General features: G+C 32.9%; 1 protein-coding gene across 1 annotated transcript; it reads left to right on the top strand.

The window, feature by feature from the left end:
- The first annotated feature begins 8,553 nt into the window (after positions 1–8,553).
- On the top strand, positions 8,554–11,156 carry LOC143078019 (small conductance calcium-activated potassium channel protein 2-like). Its single transcript, XM_076253042.1, has one exon. The coding sequence runs from the start codon at positions 8,668–8,670 to the stop codon at positions 9,955–9,957; it is 1,290 nt and encodes a 429-aa protein (XP_076109157.1). The 5' UTR covers positions 8,554–8,667; the 3' UTR covers positions 9,958–11,156.
- Positions 11,157–13,930: the final 2,774 nt, after the last annotated feature.

Raw genomic sequence — 13,930 nt, 5'->3', positions numbered from 1 at the left:
CTGAAAAAAAACATTTTACATTTGAACACACATGAATAAACAATAAATGCATAAAATTCGACCGATAGCTGACTGTAGACTTAAACAATCAAAACCTTAGACTAGACGAGAATTTATTTACGTCCGATGTCTGACTTTAGACATGTAAATGACATAATGTACACTGATTCCTGACCTTGGACATGAAGTTATATTTTGATTTACGTCTAAATTCTGACTTTAGAGGGGAAATGCATGTCTGATTCCTTATATCAGATGGAATACATGTTTTTTTACGTATAATCCTTACTTTTGTAGGAAATGTAGTATTTTCCTTGACCTAAAACAATATAACTACATCTGATTCCTAAATTTTGAGAGAAATGAAGTTCTGATTCCTGGTTGCATGCATTTATGCATCCTTTGCTCACTGTAAACGAATTAAGATAATCTTATTATCGGCTTTTACAACACATTTACGTTTGAAATCTAACGATAAAAATTAATACGTCTGATTCCTAATTTTTAACAGGGAATGAAGTTCTGATTCATGACAATAAGTGTTTTACTTATTCCTTACTCCTGACAAAGCAATAACATCTGATTGCTGACTTTATGGGAAAGGGGGTGGTGGGGTGTAGAGTGGTGACTTGCATTCGACCAGACATTTGCACTTGATTTCTGACTTTAAAGGGAGGATGTTGTTTATTTCCTGACTTTAGACGTAATGTAGGCGTGAAAAAGACCTAAGTGTTTCTATAATTCAACATTTTGTACTGTTAATTTATAAAATGAACATATTAATGATATGTCATGTCAACTCCAAAAATATTTGATACCCGTGGAGACGAAATATCCATCAGAAGTGGCTTCTACCCAGTGGCTATAAAAACTCATTAAAGATGCCATGATTATGATTTGGTATGCTTGACACTCGATATGTCTACATTTGATACCTATATTTGGCTGGCAATATAAAAAATATGTGTTTTCGACAGGTGGTTAACGTCTGATTCCTGGTTTTTACAGGAAATGAAGTCTGGTACCTGGGGTTCGGACAGATAATGAAAGTCTTTTTCTTGTATTTGGACAGATATAGTCAGCACTTCGGTGTTAACATGAATATCAACTATATGGTCATTTTTATAAATTTCCTGTTACAAAACTTTTTTCGAAAAAACTAAGGATGTTCTTATCCCAGGAAAAGATTACCTTAGCCATATTTTGCACAACTTTTTGGAATTTTTGGTCCTCAATGCTCTTCAACTTTGAACTTGTTTGGCTTTATAACTATGTTGATCTGAGCGTCACTGATGAGTCTTATGAAGACGAAACGCGCGACTGGCGTATTACGTTATAATCCTGGTACCTTTGATAACATCAAATTCCTTTATTTAAATAAATCGATAATTAACGTCTAATTCCTGAATTTGGATGGTATTGAACGTTTAAATTCTGGTTTTGGACAGCTTCAAGTATATGCACGTTAACCGTTTCACAAGATCTGTGGTTGCTTTGGGTAAAACTTCATACAAAATATGTAGTTCATAAAGAATGAAGAGCATCAACGGCTCAAATTTCCGAAAGGGTTCTCAAGTACAACTAAGGTAATCTACTCCTGGGTATTTCTAAATCAAACATTGGTAATGCGATCATGGTACTTAGGCAGAATTCTGGTCTTTGTGCTACAGATATTGATTTTTTTATGTTGAAGGTAATCTGCACCCTGTCCAAGACGCCATTTAACAAGCTTATGCACACTAAATCTACTCATGCAACAACATTTTTTTTTCGCAACAAACAAACCCCACATTTCGTTAAATCTCGAACTAAATTCATTTATGTTATACCAACACACCTACATGTGAATAAAAACAAATTCTCTGATGTAAACGCAGTGGACGTGGAAATGGATTATTTCATATGAAAACAAGAGTAATTAGTAGTGGTGAAAAACATGCTTTTTCTGGGGGGATTCATAATTAAAGCTATTCAATCAGCTGTATTCACAAGATTTATATTTAACAATTTAGTTCATATTGTTTTTTATCGAACTGAATTTTTTCACAGTGTTAAAACCTTCTCATCGGTAAATAAAATCAAATTGAATAAAAGCTTGGAATCTTAAGGTTATTTGTTAAATACATCTAGGACATGATACTGACGAAGTAACAACATATGGTTTTTTTCTGTGAACACAAGCTGTAACAAATCTGAGTATATCAATGCTTTTAATCGGTCAGTTCAGTTATGATACATTATTTAAAGGTAAGTTGCAAAAAGGAACCAATTTGTCATAGGATCATATTTACGTTAGATGTGTTTTTATATATTGAAATGATAAGTCATCTAGAAAGGAGTAGATCCATTAAGACCCCTTTTTGGCCCCAAAATATAGCAGTTTTACAAAATTGTTTAAATGTAATTTTTTAGTTATTTATTGTTCAGTAGAATGCTTCTGCTACATAAATATGGGCTGTTTTTGACAATACAATGCACATATATCAGGTACTAGCACCATTAAGTCATGCTAAATTACTGAAATCTTCACAATTCTAACATTTTAGTTAAATTTTAGACGGTTTAAGTGTGAAACGAAAGTGGCCGCATTCGTGTTCATCCTTAATATTAATATGTTAGTTGTATTTTATAATAATACATAACATATATAAAGATTGAGGATGAACACGGATGCGGCCACTTTCGTTTTTGACGAAAACCATCTGAAAAGTGACATTTTTCGGCATATTTGGTAGATTTTTCATATTTGAGCTTGAATCGGGTCGTTTTTAATGACAAAATCAGTTAAAATCTTTCACATAAACTAATTGATTCAAATGAAATAGACACTTAAGTGTTTAAAAAGTTGTTAAAATCTTTCGTCAGATGAACCTGAAATTTGAGGCCAAAATCGGTCCTTACCGGACCTACTCCTTTGCAATGATGGTCAGTTGAGAATTAACTTTCCGATGAAATAGCATATTTTGATTTATCTATTGTGAACTTTCCTTTTCTTTGTAGCACCATTTTGACTTTGCCTGCATAATGAGTATGTTTCTACCAGTTGGTACTACATTTCAGGGCTTGCGTAGTATAATATGATTGACTAAAACATCTGTCATATGGATTACAAACGAAATAAAAATTTCAATATTGAAAAATCTGGATATCTGTCTTCATTTTGGAACATAATGTTAAAATGTCCACTAAGTAAATTCAATATTGTTAATACTAAATGGTGATAAGATCAAATCTTTAAACGTTCATTGGTTAACTTCGAGTACGTGTTTAGGAAAACTTAATGGTTGCCCTTAGTACAAATGTTTAATTTTCACATATATTGGGTTATCCGCAAAACCATGTGTTGAATCGTTTTCTTCGATTGTTGGCATTTCTATATTTTTAGGTTTGCCAATAGGAGAACTATAAGAGGATGAAGTATAAGAGGTGTTTTATTTAGCCTCTTTATAAGCGAAATAATAAATCCCTAACTATTTCGACAATATATTAATCTTTCTCCAATATATATGATCTGAACTAATCAATGTCTCAATATCAAAGCATCAAACATGTGTCGTAATCTAAATGTATATAAAGTACTTCCACAAATATGCTGTGCGTCATGTTTTAAGAAGTTCGCTATTAACAACAACTTAATAAAATATAATTACGCAACTGAAAAGAAATCTACAAAGTAAAATCTCCAAAATACTGAACTCCGAGGAATATGCAAAACGGAAAATATCTAATCAAAAGTAAAATTTCTAACACATCAAACGAATGGATAACAACTATCTAAAACAAATGAGAGCTGACATTAAAACGCTTCTAGGAAATTAAAACAGAAAAAAACAAAGGTCTCCAAATTCGTTTTCTTACACTATAACAGAACAAATGAATTAACTGTTTATTGTTTGATAAATATAGAGTAAAGTGGGATACGATATTTATCCACTCGAGACAGTAAAATTTTCAAATTTAAAACGCGAGGCTCGCCGAGCGTTTTAAATATTTAAAATTTCACTGTCGAGAGTGGATAAATATTGTATTACACGAGATTTGGTGGTTGAATCTGTTTTATTAATAATTTTCAAACAATACGCAGGCTAACTTGTTCCTTCTTTGAGAATGATCTGCAAAAAGATGTGTTCTTTCTATGTGACGTCATCAGACAGGGTCGCCTTTTTGCATGCCGCCACAATAGGAATTTCAGAGGAAAACAAGAAAATTCGACGTCATAATCGGACTTTAACCAATGAAAAACTGAGATCAAACGAACCACACCTTGATTAAATATTTTTATGCAATGGATGCAGAAAGGGATAAATTGACGAAGAATAAGAGAAATTTATATAACCTCATTGCTCTCCCCTTGCAGAGCTTTATTTTAATTTATTTAATTTATTAAATCGATTATTAATGGTTACTATCAAATTACAAATCTTATCAATTTTATCATTCAAATGAAAAGTATTTCTGCATCAGACCCTCTGCAGGGATTTGCTATGGCCAACATGTCGAAACAACTTGAATCATTTAGATCAGAATCCAGAAAATATTTAATTCGTGATAATCCTTGACAAAATAATTTAACGGTAACTTCTTAAATGTGCTTGGTACAATGATGATAATTTAAAATGTTCAAATCCAAGGACACTCGAAGCTAACATAAAAGAGGGGCGAAAGATACCAGAGGCAAAGTCAAACTCATAAACCGAAAATACACTGACAATGGTATTGCTAAAAAATAGAAAAACAAACAGACAAGTAATAGTACAAAAAACACAACAAAGAAAACTAAAGACTAAGCAACACGAACTCCACAAAAACCGCGGGTAATCTAAGGTGCTCTGAAAGGGTAGGCAGATTATGCTCCACATGTGGCACCAGTCGTGTTGCTCATGTTATTATAAACCCGATAAAGTCTAATCTGGTAGGTCACATTCATGGAAGTGGATTGTAGTTACGACATAAGGAATATATCCGATATCATTTGTGAAACGGTTATTCCGTAACGGTCAACCAACTCGTGTACTTTAATAACTAGTATATAGCTCGCCATTGTCATTGTACTACCTATATGAAGTTACTTTCATATGCATGTAAAGTATTGATAAAAAACGTCTTTTCGAACCTTACTTTGTTTGACCTACCGAATAAGACTATTTACCGGATTTGTTATCTCATAAGGTAGCAATACACAGTTAGGAAAAAAACTTAAAATTGACACTCATAATTTTTAAACACCCTCTTTCCCCTCCTGTCTAACAAAGAAGGCTTTATATGTGTGTTATGCATGTATATACTTATAGAAAGAGAATCTTCCATAGATTTGATTTCTAATGGTCATAAGGGTGAAGTATAATCCCTCTTGGGTGTAACCATGGCAACAATCTGCATTTCTTAGATACAAAATATAGCAAAAAAGGGGGGTGAACATGTCACAAAAGTCTCCAAAATTTGGTTTAAAGGAAAATTTCAATCAATTACAGTAATACCTTTCACGAATCCATAGGTTTATATCTATCAAGTGGTCCCAAAAAAATCATATGCTTATCTGCTCGTTTTTCCATAAAATTGAATTGAAAAAATCGAGCACAAAATCTTTGTTGATAAACATTACAATAATGTATGGACCTATGAACGGTACGGATAGGAAAATACGGACTGTCAATCATATAAAAGGCCTATAAAACATGTTAAAAACAATCTTAATGTTCATATAAACCCACTAAGAAGGCTATATTATTCTTCAATTATCTAAAAATCAATTTTATTGTACAAAAACTTTCATATTTAAAAAATTCACAGGGGCCATAATGCGAAACTAAACTTCTAACTGTGTATTGCTACCTTAAGGATTAACATTTTTTCCCCAATTCCACTTTAAATGGATTTCTGTTTTCTACTAGCTAAAACGAGCAAATTGGCCTGCTAGATTTGAAAATCGGTTCAGAAATAAATATTTTATGAACGTTAGCAGTTGACACTGAAATGCAACAAAAAAGTGATTTTATGAAACATGCCATGTCAAAGTGCATTTTCTTCTTTTTTAGTCAAATTTCTAAAACTATACCTTCTAAGCCTGTCTTTTCTTGTTTAAAAACTTAAATTAACCTTAACAGTAGACAAATTTTACAAGTTAAAGCTATTTTAAAGCTCTAGAATGTCAATTTTGTTGTGTATTACCATACCAAAGCCTTGGTTAAAATTTAGTAAATACTGAATTCATTTATAATAGCGGGAAAAAATTTAGGCTTAATTCATGCTAAATTGTGGCTTTATACTTGCTAAAATAATAAATTTGATTTAATCGCATGAAAAAATATAAAGCGTTCCCTTCTAAGGTTTCTACATAACGTGCAATCTTCTTTACCAAGGGGTAGCCAATAAAGTTTTAATTTATGACGTAACCAAGTCTTTGTGTCAAAATGTCTATATTGGTTGCTAAGGACAATAAACAACAAAACTAACATATATTTCATTCTTAAGGTTGTTTCTCCCTCAGAATTGTATCTATAACCTAGTTTTCAATAGATTTGTGGTATGATTTGTCTAAAAAATCAATTCTTTGCTTTGTCAAATGCCATAAGGTAGCAATACACAGTTAGGAAAAAAACTTAAAATTGACACTCATAATTTTTAAACACCCTCTTTCCCCTCCTGTCTAACAAAGAAGGCTTTATATGTGTGTTATGCATGTATATACTTATAGAAAGAGAATCTTCCATAGATTTGATTTCTAATGGTCATAAAGGTGAAATATAATCCCTCTTGGGTGTAACCATGGCAACAATCTGCATTTCTTAGATACAAAATATAGCAAAAAATGGGGGTGAACATGTCACAAAAGTCTCCAAAATTTGGTCTAAAGGAAAATTTCAATCAATTACAGTAATACCTTTCCTGAATCCATAGGTTTATATCTATCAAGTGGTCCCAAAAAAATCATATGCTTATCTGCTCGTTTTTCCATAAAATTGAATTGAAAAGATCGAGCACAAAATCTGTGTTGATAAACACTACAATAATGTATGGACCTATGAACGGTACGGATAGGAAAATACGGACTGTCAATCATATAAAAGGCCTATAAAACATGTTAAAAACAATCTTAATGTTCATATAAACCCACTAAGAAGGCTATATTATTCTTCAATTATCTAAAAATCAATTTTATTGTACAAAAACTTTAATATTTAAAAAAATCACAGGGTCATAATGCGAAACTAAACTTCTAACTGTGTGTTGCTACCTAAGCAACACGACGGGTGCCACATGTGGAGCAGGATCTGCTTACCCTTCCGGAGCACCTGAGATCACCCCTAATTTTTGGTGGGGTTCGTGTTGTTTATTCTTTGGTTTTCTATGTTGTGTCATGTGTACTATTGTTTGTCTGTTTGTCCTTTTCATTTTTAGCCATGGCATTGTCAGTTTATTTTCGATTTATGAGTTTGACTGTCCCTCTGGTATCTTTCGTCACTCTTTTAATGTATATAACAGTTCAGTTTGAATGTCCCTTTTGCTGTTTTTATATCTCCGTTTTTTTTATCCTTTGGCCATGGTGTTTTAGTGTCCCTTTCGACTTATATTATTTAGCTGCCAAATTGATGCCTTCTAGCAATTTTCATATTTACACAACTGTCAAATCTTCCAAAATAAAAACACATGACGCCGATTCTAATGCAAGATACGTGTGATATCGAATATCTTTCTCGTGGTTTCGATTTGAACAACAATTCGAAATCAAATACACAAAAAATAAGCGGATATTTCAACCGAAAGGACATATACAAAATTGTATATCAATATGCTTGAAGAAGTTATATTATACATTGACTGTAAATGGTTATCAAAGGTACCGGGATTATAATTTAGTACGCCAGACGCGCGTTTCGTCTACATAAGACTCATCAGTGACGCTCATATAAAAATATTTATAATGCCAAACAAGTACAAAGTTGAAGAGCATTGAGTATCCAAAATTCGAAAAAGTTGTGCCAAATACGACAAAGGCAATCTATACCTGAGTTAAGAAAATCCTTAGTTTTTCGAAAAATTCAAAGTTTTGTAAACAGGAAGTTTATAAAAATGACCACATTATTGATATTTTACAGATCATGTATAAACATGTGATTTCAAATAATAAATTCATATAATCAACACCTTCACAAATGTTAGCAAGAATTCACTTTTAACAATTTTTTTTTAAAGAAATGCCATCTAACATGTTTGTGTATAAGCATTATATACATTTAAAATAAAACCAGTAAATATGAATTGCCTTTCTTCATTCCTCATTCCTCGTTGGGACAGTTATATGAAGATCTTTACCTATTAACCGAAAAGTCGACAACTCTGACACGAGACAAACTTTGATTTTACAAAAACACAAATGAATACAAATAATTGACCATGTTTGAGATTCAACAATAATGAAACTAAAAAACTAAAAGCCTCACTTACAAATATTTTCAACAGATATGTAATATTATCGAGAACATATAAGACAAAAGACGGTCAAAATAAATAATTTTCAAAGGATTTTTGATGAATTTGTTTTATTTTCAGAAATCCAGAGTTTGCACAATGATGACAGATTGGAAAAGTTAATTCAGAATTTAAGTACACACGGTGCGTTAGTACAGATGAACTAGTTTATGTCCAATCTATGAAAATTTCAAGATCATGCATGAAAAGAATAATTTAGGATTTAGACTTCGTCATAGAAAGGAATTGATGAACAACAGATCAAAAGTAGTCGATACGTCGTTTGTCCTTAGCCTTGTAGGAATTATATGCAATGTGTTCCATTACGAGCTAGTTTTAGGAGATGTTATAATATACGACGGTGCAGCATCTACCGTTTTACCGATAGTTACCACTATAACAACATGTTTTCTGGTGATTTCAATCATTATGTACAATTTGATTGGCATACGACTACAATTGGTGACCACAGGTCTTGACAACTGGAGGTTAGTCATTAATTCCAAGGTTATTGTGAAAACATTGCTTGAAATTATTATCTGTTCTATACATCCGATCCCATATGGAAATTTTACCACGCCAATGCTGGTTTTAAACCCAGATACATTTATTTATGAAACACATCAAGTACCAATCAATGCAATTTTATCGGTACTGATGTTTCTACGTATTTACATTATAGGTAGATTTCTGGTTGTACACAGTAATCTATTCAGGGATACTACTGTTCAAAGTTTAGGGACACTAAGTAAAGTCAATATAAATACAAAATTTGTATTTAAAGCTTTGATGTCAACCATGCCCGGGACCATTCTGACCGGTATATTAGTAACGACGCTGATCGTGAATAGCTGGGGATTAAGGATGTGTGAATATTATTCATTTGAAAATTCTACCGTCAAGTCTCCTGCAGGTAGCTATCTTAGCGCTGTATGGTTAATAGCAGTCACCTTTCTTACATTAGGTTATGGTGATATTGTTCCTTATAGTATTTGTGGCCGTGTGTTTGCTATTACTACCGGAATGATGGGCGTCGGAATTATGGCTCTGTGCGTAGCCGTATTGGCGAAGCAACTTGAACAATCACGTTCCGAGAAGTATGTACATACATTTGTCCAGCAGATCAATATGGACAAAATTCATCGTAATGCTGCAGCGGATGTCGTTAAGCAGTCAATGATGATACGGCGGCTTCGCAAACTGGGATATCAGCATTCTAGCACTGATGTAATTCGTCATCGCAGAAAATTAATTTCCGCTATTCGCACAATGTATAAGTCTAGTTACGAAAAGTATAGATTGCGCGAGAATGTCATTGGCACTGTTGAAATTGCCAAAGGAGTAACAGAAGTATGTGATATGGTTGAAATTATAAAAGACAATCAGAACCGCGTCAATAAAAGGCTTGAAAATCTGGAAACTTCATCCGCCAATATACAAAAACAACTTGATGAAATCCGCAATTTACTTCAAACAAATTTAAGATGATAATTCCAACCTATTAAACCATTGAACATCACTTGGCAAATTCAAGTTTTGACCATCTTCATTAAATCAAAATTGACATTTGTCCATTTAAAAAGTGTCGTTAATGTGATATAATTATACATTTATCCCTCCATGTACTGCATGCAAACGTGTATCTCCGTACGATTTACAAAAACACGTTCCAATGAAAATCAAACGCACATCAAATTACTTGCATTGCTAAGATTTTTAATGTTGTCAGTTTTTTACACAACGTGTAGGACGATTGTTGACCTTGCACGCAACGAGAAATTATTCCAGGAACAACCGAAGTAAGCAGTCGTCTTAGAGTTATTGGAAGTAAGGAACAAGATGTTAGTTTGCTGATGGGCATACATGTGATTGTCACTTCCTTCACGTGTGTCATCATTTGTAGTCGCATATCATGAAATCATCTGATGAATTGTGTTTGTTTATTTTTGATCGCATATCTCATTAACAAAACCCAAGTTTTTCATGTTACTAAAACGGTTACATAAACTCATCATAGATACCAGGACTATTATTAACCAAATATTCCAACGTTACCTTAATAGTTATCCCACAAGGACGCGGTGTGTCAGTGTAAGATCTCCCCGATGGCCGGATACCAGAGGGTGATTTAACTCTGACACACCAAGTCCGATTGGGATAACTATTTTACATCCAAGCTGTTTTAGATAAGACGAAAAACCATTTACAATTCATAAAATCTAGTTTAGAACGCCACACAACCATTATGATATACTTTATATATTACTATATGATGTATACCCTTTATGACCCCCGAACACGATGAGTAGATATCGAACAATGTCAACTCGCCCCACTTGCCAATCGGCCCACACCATATCGCCACTTTATAAAAAAACCACCCCACTCTTGTTTACCGGCTCGCCCCACTTTTCAAAAAGTGTAAAATCAAATTGAACAATCAGTCTGGCAACTCACTTATTAACGAAAAAAATTTAAACCCCACTGAATAAAGGTCTGCCAACTCGCCCAACTTATAAAAAGATATTGCTTGCTTTATGTATGTTAAATTATTGTTAGTTGGTATCCAATCGTCCTGGTTTAGTGGAATGTGTCGTGGCTTGATATGCTAAAGGTCTTGAGTTCGAATCCCAGCATTTACATTGGAACTACGTGGAATTTGATAGATAGTCTTTTCCGTATAATTAATTATATAGTTTTATAAGGGAAAGTTCAGATACGTAAACGTTCTTTGTAAATCCCTTATTCATTCCGTAGAATGCTAACAGAAGCAACACAATTTAATTATATGTTCACTTTGTACATTTCCAGTTCGTCGTACCAGTTTTACTTCTTTAAATGGAAGTATCCAGATATATAGTTGGTGTCTTATTGACTTACACGCACAGTCTAATTGGGGCTTCAACCTATATTAGGTCCGTTAATGTCCGTTTATAGTGTGCATAAAGTAGCGTACAATATGTTGTGTGTTGTGTTCTATTATGTGTCTGTTTGTCTATATTTTTAGTCATGGGGTTGTCAGTTTATTTTTTGATCTTTGAGTTTGACTGTCCTTATGGCATCTTTCGACCCTCTTGTTCAATTATTTAATGCATATCTATGATGATGAAATAATGTTTATCTTATGCAATTTTTTTATAATCTCTACGATTCCACTATTTTTGCAATTACAAACACAGTTATGGTAGAAATTCCTTGAAACGGGTGCCTGTCTTTCTGCTGGTTTACTGTGGACATATGCTCGAACAATTTATTATTTATTTAATGTCAGTGTTAGCATCCCAAAGTTGTAAGTTCAATTTAGACCGGGTAAAGGTAGTTTTTAATTTCCAGTATAGATGAAAAATTGCATAGAGTTGAGGCTCAATAGCGTTACAAATTTATTTAATTGTAAGGAAACCATTTTTATATAAGTAAGTAGTTTAGAAATCTGTTGTAAATACAGCATAAATCACATGCACGTTTTATTGAAATGGATACGTTATTGTTAACATTGAAATTAAATATAATATTCCTTTTGTGTCTGTTGTGTGTAACATGTTATCTTAGCCACGAGCATCACTGAAGAGACATGTATTGTCGAAATGCGCATCTGGTGCAGGAAAATTGGTACCGTTAATGTTATTATCAAATATGCCAAAAAATGGGGTAAACATACTCAGGTTAAAAATACAATTCTTCTCATATTAAATTGACAACAATGTTTATGTATACCAGGAAAATAAAAACGAAACAGGTTTACACAACGCAACCAAAACTGTTACAAAATATCAAATCCCACAATGTGTCAAAAAGGGCAACAGCAGCGATTTTAAAATTTCGTAAATCCTTTTAAAAAATGCCAACCATGTCAAAGCAACTGAGAGATTCATCACATCAAATTTAAAAGACATTGTTGCGTTGATAGTTGATAGGGTTAGCGTGGATAACATTTTGGAATGACATATATAAGCAGAGTATAAGTCATTTTTATACAAATTAATGTCGAAATTTCTATTAACATGTGTCTCTTTGGTGATAACTGTAAATGTCATCTAATAGAAATGAATAACCCCCAAAAAAATATTTATTCATTCATTTTTCTAAAAATGATGCTTACTTTTTTGTGACATATTCATTAAAAAATCTTAATTTTTTGAGTGTTTAATGTTTTGAAGATTTTTTTAATTTGCAAGCTACCTTTCCTGGCATGATATGCATCGAAGATAACAGTAATTGAGAACAACACATACATTATGTGCGATTCCTCGGGATTAATCTTCATCAGGAACACTGAACATCCAAACAAAATGAAGGTCAAAGGTGTATAAAATATAAATACGTTTGATTAATTTACTGATTATCCAAATCTACCTAAGGTCAACGGATACCCATACCACAAAGCAAGGTGTAAAAGACTTACATGACTTAAAGGAATCATTGAAACGAGAAAACCAAAGGCATGAGTTATATTCGAAACAAAGACCAACTATGATATACATCATCAAACGACAACCACTGAATTACAGGCTTCTCATATGGGAAATTTGCGAGGTTAAACATGTTTGCGGGCGTTCAATCCTGCAGTGGTGTAAAAAGTAAAAATCACAAAAATACTGCACTCCGAGGAAAATTCAAAAAGGGAAAGTTCCTAATCAAATCAAGAGCTCAAACACACCAAACGAATAGATAACAACTGTCTTATTCCTGACTTGGTACATCCATTTTAGTAATTGTTACTTAGTAAACTAAGATTTCATGTGTATGGTGAATTTAAAGTTCTATCAAAATAAGAGTTTCGTGTTCCTAATTTTAAAGACTTCCGACAAAATACTACCATTATAGTTACAAGCTAACTTCAAATACATTTGATTATTTCAATAACAACAAAACTGTAAACACAAAAAAATGATTAATGCGGAATAGAGAAATAGCATCTATATAATGCAGAATATGCCACTCTGCAATCATATTAACATGTACAAGTGACAGAGACGCCCTCAAAACGCCTAACATTTACATTAGTATGATGAAGGTTCTACCAACGCAAATTATACGACTATAACATCTATTTATTTTGACTTTCAGCAATTCATTCGAAGAACATTCAAATACGCCAGATACTAGCAAAATGCGTGAAAAAATGTAATGATGAACACCTTTACAGAATAAACCTTCACAAGGAACGCTCGAGGATACAGAATAATCATAATCTACATATGGTCAACGTATACCATAGTAAGGTATAAAAGGCCCTGACATAATAAAATGTGAACTAATGCAAACGAGAACACCGACAGCATGATATATACAATAGAGCAAACGAAAACGATATATAGCAACAAGCGAAAACCTGAATTACAGGCTCCTCGTTTTTGATAGGCACATATAAATTGTTATGGGGTTGAACACGTTCGCGGGGCGTCTAACCTTACAGAGTTGTAATTGCTTCTTAGGTAATTAAGATTCCAAGTGTATGGAA

This window comes from Mytilus galloprovincialis, chromosome 6 (genome assembly GCF_965363235.1).
Source record: "Mytilus galloprovincialis chromosome 6, xbMytGall1.hap1.1, whole genome shotgun sequence".
Lineage (NCBI taxonomy): Eukaryota > Metazoa > Mollusca > Bivalvia > Mytilida > Mytilidae > Mytilus > Mytilus galloprovincialis.
Note: the sequence above shows the minus strand (reverse complement) of the source record. Positions and strands in the feature narration are given on the sequence as shown.

Excerpts from the sequence above, each read along its gene's own strand:
- LOC143078019 (XM_076253042.1), top strand. The coding sequence starts at position 8,668 with ATGCATGAAAAGAATAATTTAGGATTTAGACTTCGTCATAGAAAGGAA.